At 37.1% G+C, this 7,066-nt stretch overlaps 1 protein-coding gene across 1 annotated transcript; it reads right to left on the reverse strand.

Annotated features, from left to right (window-relative positions):
• Window positions 1-1,791: 1,791 nt before the first annotated feature.
• Window positions 1,792-6,547, reverse strand: RSL1D1 (ribosomal L1 domain containing 1; the record flags this gene model as incomplete). The annotated part of the gene is made up of 7 exons (XM_010173193.1): window positions 1,792-2,136; window positions 3,512-3,718; window positions 4,467-4,595; window positions 4,683-4,776; window positions 5,319-5,420; window positions 5,621-5,769; window positions 6,376-6,547. Coding segments are annotated over 7 exons (1,198 nt in total), but the record flags the coding sequence as incomplete, so codon positions are not given.
• Window positions 6,548-7,066: the final 519 nt, after the last annotated feature.

Consider the following 7,066-nt stretch of genomic DNA (forward strand, 5'->3'; position numbering starts at 1 on the left):
AGGCCTTGCTCCACTTCGTAAGAGTGACAAGCAGGAGCAGCGCAGAGCAGCGACAGGGACGCAGAGGGAGCGGGTGTTGAAGATTGGTCTGTAGGACTGTCAGTGTTTTGAAGTTGAGGCCTCCCTTGCACACGATGGTGCTGCCATTTCCTTGTGCAGGTGAGTGTGAGATGGACGCAGCTGGACCCACTTAACTGTTTCCAGTTGAGGCAGTATCACCTTGTGACAGGGGGAAGGTCTTTGCCATAGTTTGCTCAGACACCCTCGAAGGGAGGCACTCCAAAAAAGGTGGTCTTCAGATGACCGTACCTGTTGTAGACTTTCACACTTGCAAGAGGAGGCCGCATGCTAAACACTTTAGCGTGATTTGATAAAAACCCCACATTCCCAGAAAGGAGGCAGGTTTGGTATCAACTCTCTTACTTTGCTATTACGGAAGTGAAATACTACTTTGCAGCCCAGACTAGAAAGTGATAGGATTATTTTTGGACAAGATCAGATCTTTTTTGTTAACATGGATCTAACAGGGATCTTTGAGACAGATGTGCTTTTTTGGCCAAGATTTGTTTCTTGATTTAAAAATGTTCCCGTTAAATGACAAGAGGCCATGGGTTACAGAAAGTTGACACTATGGATCAAGCAGAGTCTTTTCATACTCTTTCGTGTTTCTTTTACCACTTTTTATTTAGCATCTAACTACTTTCTAGGTAGCAAATCTATTGCTATGGGATGTCCTAAATAGGAGATGAGAGTGGTTTTTTTGAACTCTGCAAATTAGGCGGGTTACATACTGTTCATTACATCTCCTTGCCTCTATAACCTTTCTTATTTGGATTCGAGTAAAATATTGTTGAGAAATAATTTTCATCCCGAATCTGCTTTGTATTCTCACTCTGAGAAGGAAGTGATCATACTGAGAGCAACAATTAGGTTATTCTGTAAAATTTTAAATACATAACCTTCCAGTGCTGCAGTGTATCTTTTTCATACCTTTGCAGGACTACTTCACTTAGTTGGCACGCCCCAAATTCATACAGGCTTTGGTGTTTTTCAGATGAAAGAAACAATGGTGTTGCAACCAGCATGCAGGAATACCCACAATTGTTCTGGTAGCAGAAATAAGGCCTAAAAGTGAAGGTAAGGAGATTTTGCTTGATGTCATAAATTATAAATGGTCAAAGCATACAATGATAAAAGTAAAATTGTCCATACTGCTTAAAAACAAACAAAAAAACCAAACACATCACAAATACTTTAGGTAAGAATAGCTAAAATATACATTAAGTCTGGCTTGTTATCAGGCTGCTAACTTAGTTATCTGGAATAAATTGTCACCCTATATTCATTATATTGAACAATTTCAGAAAAAATAGTAGCATCTATTTAACATTTTAAATCACGTTAAATACATTGCTGCTCTTGGTATGCATGCTTCTGGCTTCAGCACTTGTCTGTTCCAGTACCGAGTTGTGCTTCAGGAAGATGTTACTTACGCAATACTTCTCAGCGTTTTTTTCTGGAATAGTCTGCTCCTTGCCCTTTGACACTTAAAGAATTGCTTTTAGTTTGGGCCAGGAAAAGATAAAAGGTAATAAATAAAGCCAATTAAGAGCATGAGTTTATTTGTTCCAGCTTGTTATGTTAGAGAGGAAATACATGAATCATTACAGGTCTCAGTGAAAAAAGCTCCTGGGATCAGATTTTCTTAGAAGGCATTTTACTTCATCAATATATTTGTTTACTAGAAAGACCACTGGATGAGTATATAAAATATGTTAAAACAGACAACATTCACGCTGACTGCAGTCTGTGCACTTTCTTGGGTGTCTGCTTTGGCATTTTTGAAGACTTCTTGGCTGACTGTATTGATTTGCCAGCTTTTGGTGTTGCAAAAGACTTTGCTTCAGGCTTTTTGGGAGTTTTTTTCATCTCCTTCTCTTTTATTGCTTCTGATGGCATGCTGAGCTGCTTGGTTTTTTTCTGTTTTGGTGATGTCTGCAACTCTGCACACTCTTCTGTAACTTTATGTTTTGCTTTTGGAGTCTTCAGAGCTAGAGGTTGTTTCTTTCTCTTACCGAGAGGTGTTTTACGTTTTTTGCCCAGGTTGTCACCTTTTCCTGGACTTGGTTCCATTTTCTGTATTTAAGACACACACACAAAAAAAATTACTCTTCCAGTTAAAAAAACATTGTTCCTATATTTCAAGAATAAGTATCAATGAAAACCATTATAAATGACAAATGCTTTCTAACTGAACTATGCTCTAGCCCAAACAATCTGTTCGCATTTCAGTCTGGAAGCAGACTTTAATCCACAAAACTAAATCCAGACAATAATGAAAAAATAACAAAATAGTAAGAAAGTAAATAGATTTAACAGATGCAAGGACTCTCTTGGCCAGGCAAGTCACTGATGTCTGCTTGCAGAGCTTTAGACCACAGTCCTCTTGTTGCCACATTTCCAGGCTTAATAGATTGAGGAGAGATCAGCTCTGTTTGAAGTCCAGCTGTACACAGACACAGTGACTGCACTAGGCCTAGTACTCCCTAGAGTTTATCACACATGCCCAAAGGGCATGGCTGCTGTCATCAGAACAATTCATACAACCCAACTCTAGCTGTATCTATCCTGGGTCTCTGGCAACCACATCACATGGATTAATCTAGACACGTTGCATGACAGCAGCTTGAAACAAGCTGTATGAATGTTTTTGGTGGGCCTGCACATAGTGATAGTTTGGGAATCCCTGAAATGGAACATTGTTAGAGTTGAAGGATATGCTCCCATCATGAATGCAGTATAACTAAGTTGAATTTATAATTGTTATTGTTTTATTCATCCAAATACCCTTCCTAGGTATTTGTTAAACATGAGTATTATCACTCTGGTTGTTCTGCAGATGTGTTAATGACATGATCCACATGTTCTCCAATGCTGGCAACAATAAGTCTGGACAGTATTTCATGCAAGCTGCTAGCTCTTAATTTATATTATGTGATTGTTAATGTTGCATATTACTATCCTAGAGAATGTTATTTGTTTTTCCTCAAGTTTTACACTCCAGGCAGAAGATGATACATTACAATAAATTAATATTTAGTTTTACAAGAAATTTTGAATTTAAAAAAAATTATTATTATTTACTTGATTAAGTATTAAGCTGTTTCTCAGTCATTTACCCTTTCTTCTGACTTCAGGCTTGTTATTTGACCTAGAAAAAATTGCTGCTATTCAGAAAAAAAAGGACAATAACCACTGGCTTCCTTTGACTGTAAGACGGATTAACTAAAAAAATTTTTAAAACCTCAAAAAACTAAAAACCCCAAAACACCTCCCCAAGGCATCCCCCCCGCATACACTCAACTCTTGCTGTCATGATATATTCTCAAAAATTCCAGGTCACTTGAACTGCGTTAACACACATTGTTCCCTAAGGAGCAATGAACGACTTAAACAGTTCAAAATCTTTAGTTTTAACTGAAATGTTAATTTCTCATTATTAAACAATTACCTTTAGTTCATCTAAGATAGTTGTTTGCACAGGCACCAGTTGTGGAATTTCTTCATCATCATCACCTTCTTCTTGGACTACTTCTTCCTTTTCTTTTATGGTAAGCTCCTGGGTACCAGGAGCAGCAGCATTACTTTCAGCTGTCAAAGTGACTTGACTTGAATTCAGTTTTTTAGCTGCATTCTTCGGTTTCTTGTTCTTTCCCTTCTAGAATTAATTGGAAGTACACCTCAGACAAATCCCCATAACATTAGTAAATGTACAGTCATTGTTTTAATATGGTTAAAAATAAGATGGTCTAGCAACATTAATTTAAATATTGTTCAATAGAACTGGACTGGTCAACCATATGTAAAATATAAAAAAGGTATTACCTTCAGAAGTTTATTATAAACAGCTCATAAGTAAATGATAATAATGTCAAGATTAGTCTTTAAGTTCAATATATATGCTCCAAATTTATCTTAGATAAAATAACATAATAAGCAGAACTCAATACAAAGGAATAGCTGATTTTTTTTTTAAAGTAGGTGACCTCCGCCCCCCGTATATATACAAATATATGAGCTTGTGAATTATTCAGATGCCACTGATTAGCCAACAAATAATGAAGGCACAGTCTTAATCCATGTGGATGCTAATGAGTGTATTTTCAGAAGGCCAATGTGAATAAACCATACAAGCAAAAGTTCTATCAATAAATTTAAACTCCCTACACTTTAGGACAAGAAATGCTGAAGTTACTTATTTCCAATTTGCTTTACAACCTATTTGGGTGTTTCCATGACTCTGTCAGTACTTGAAGTGCCCAGTGTCAGGAACACCTAACCTATTTGTAGCCTCAACTGCCGAAATGTGTAAATCCAACACATCAGACACTATAATGCATAAAAGGAAGCCAAAGAGCTAGTCATTCCAATAGGTTTTATGGAAAGTTTGAAGAATTTTTTTTTACCTTTACTTCTTTTTTTTTGAGAGATGGCTGTCTGTCAAGCTCATCCAAGTTGGAGATATTTGCAGTAAAAATTGGAAGTGCAACTGATTTAAGTGTTTTGAGGTGAAGAATTTTTACATTTTTCCAATTCTGCAACAAAAAACCCAGTTTATTATGTAAAAATAACAAGGCTGAATTATGAACTGACTTGGCTTTAATACAGTCAATCAGCAGTACCTTTGGCAACTTCTTAGCAATCACCTCAGCTGCTGCAATGATATTATCTACTATCTCATCAGCTTTCATTCCAGTGTGACCTATACGTGCTGTACTGAAAGAAGTGAAAAACAGTATTTATTTGTGGTCAAATAAACATACTTGAAGTTACTTGTTCTTAGGCATATCCAGAAATAATAATAATAATAAAAAAAAATCTTTGTAGTAATAGATTTACCTGTATTAACCTTTCTGTATTTGGATATGCAAATTCTGCCTTATATTACTACGCATATTACCAATTTAGATCACTTTAGATGCACAATAAATGAAAGGCATCTTACAAGAATACGATATTTTGTAAGTAGTTTTTATCTAACTTATCAGAAATATTTTTCTGAGATTGTATTTGCTGTTTGACAGCAACAGTTGCCTAGAAATTCCTTAGGTATAAGGAAAAAGAGACAAAAAGTAAAACTTATTAAGTAGAATTACTGATTTCTTTATACAGGATAAGGTTCAAAACAGCCCATGTCTGGAATGGTGATCCTTAACCTCTTTTATTCACATATTAATGGAATAAAATAATGCCATTAAAATTCCTACAGTTACGGTACAACCATCCTTTGAGTGAAGTATTAATCCACTTTTACTTACTAACAGCACCCTTTGTTGGTAACTGGGAGTGTAGTCCCTTGGATATGTTTTTGTAGTTCCTTCCCAAGATTTCTGGCTTTCAGGTTTACAGATAAAGGTACCCTAAAAAAGGAAGAGGAGGAATTAAAAAAACCAAACCAAAACAACAAACCAAACCACTCCCCCCCTCCAAAAAAAAAACCCACACAAAACAAACCCCAACCAGCCCCCCCACCAAAACCCCAGCAAGCAAAACTTTACTAAGAAGAATCTAATCTTAAAAAAGATAATGTAAAATGGATATATAGAATTTAAAGACCTACTTTTTTCTTTCATAGAAGTGTTTTCCTAGATGTGAGGGCAAGAGCCTTCTAATTCGGTCATCAGACAGAAAGAGATCAAATCTGTTCAGGAGGCGGCGCTTTGCTTCAAACAGTTTGTACTCTTTTTTGAGAGTTTTGTATGAGATGATCTGCAATGCAAGTAACAGTTTAGTCCCCACCTCTGAAAATGCAGCCCAGAATACTTAGAACTGCACAGAATTAACTTACATAACTGATAGTCTATCATGGTGCATTATTTTAGAACACTGAAGACAATCACAGTATTTTTTGTTTTAAGAATCAAACAGTTGGATCTGTTGCACAGTAACTGTGAATCACCAAACAGAACTTGAATACCTGGTTAAATCTAAAGAGAGGTTAAATACAACAATAAAAAGTATTTTCTAGTTTTACTGCTAGTAAACAATCCAATCCAGCTGCAAAAAACTTAAATATTACTTTACATCGTGCGTTTTTCCAGTTGCTTAGTCAACCTGAATACTGAGCATTGATCTAGCGATTACATCTGACTGCGAAAGATCCTGTTTCAAACTGAAGAAATTATTCAGAGTAAATTTTGAAGTTTAGAAAAACTACAGTTTGAATAGTCAGAAAAATCTGACTAGCGATCATTAACACAGAATCATTGAGGTCAGAATATTAAATAGCAGGAAACAACAACTGCTTTCCCTTTTAGTTGGTACAAGAGGAGAGCAGTGACAGTTCTGTACTATCCCATCATGAATCTCTCTTACCTGGCTAACGCTTCTGATCCCATTCTGGATTAAAAGTTTTCTGTAGAGATTTTCAGTCTGTTCTGCCGATAAATTGGGTTCATCCTTTGTGAACAAGCAAACCTCAGCTGTTTCTGGTCGAATGCCATGGGGCAGCGGTCTGCAATGAGAATGTGAGATGGACAGGGAGTATCTTAAGATGAGAAAGAAATTTTTTCCAGAAGTAAGTCTCCACTGTCTACTGAAATCACTACCCTTTAACAAATACTACAGCAAAGCCATGTATCTAGATTCTGTACTTTGTGAACTACTCAATGTCCTCGGGGGAACCTCTCCTTTTTAAAGCACGCAGAACCGTAAAAGCTGAGCAGACATGTACCGTGGCTCCAGCCAGACACACCGCTGAAGCCGCTGTCCTGCCAGGAGCACACAGGTCCGTTCGCCTCTCCTCACCCCACGACTGGATCCAGGCACTAGACAAGTCTTCGCACTAGCGGGGCCCAGACATATGTTCACTTTCTCAGTGCAGTACAGCTACAGTTTAAAAGGAAAATTATAATTCACAGCGGGGTTTGGATGCCACAGGAAAGAAGAAGTGGTCTTTGTAATGATGTGGGGGTGAGTTAAGACAGAGTCTGATTTCTTTTCTTGAGCTTTAGGACTGAAAGGCTTGTAACTGAGAACCCACACCATCACCGTGCTGTGTGCGCAT

This window comes from Antrostomus carolinensis, unplaced genomic scaffold (assembly GCF_000700745.2).
Source record: "Antrostomus carolinensis isolate BGI_N321 unplaced genomic scaffold, ASM70074v2 scaffold28848, whole genome shotgun sequence".
In the NCBI taxonomy this organism is placed as follows: domain Eukaryota; kingdom Metazoa; phylum Chordata; class Aves; order Caprimulgiformes; family Caprimulgidae; genus Antrostomus; species Antrostomus carolinensis.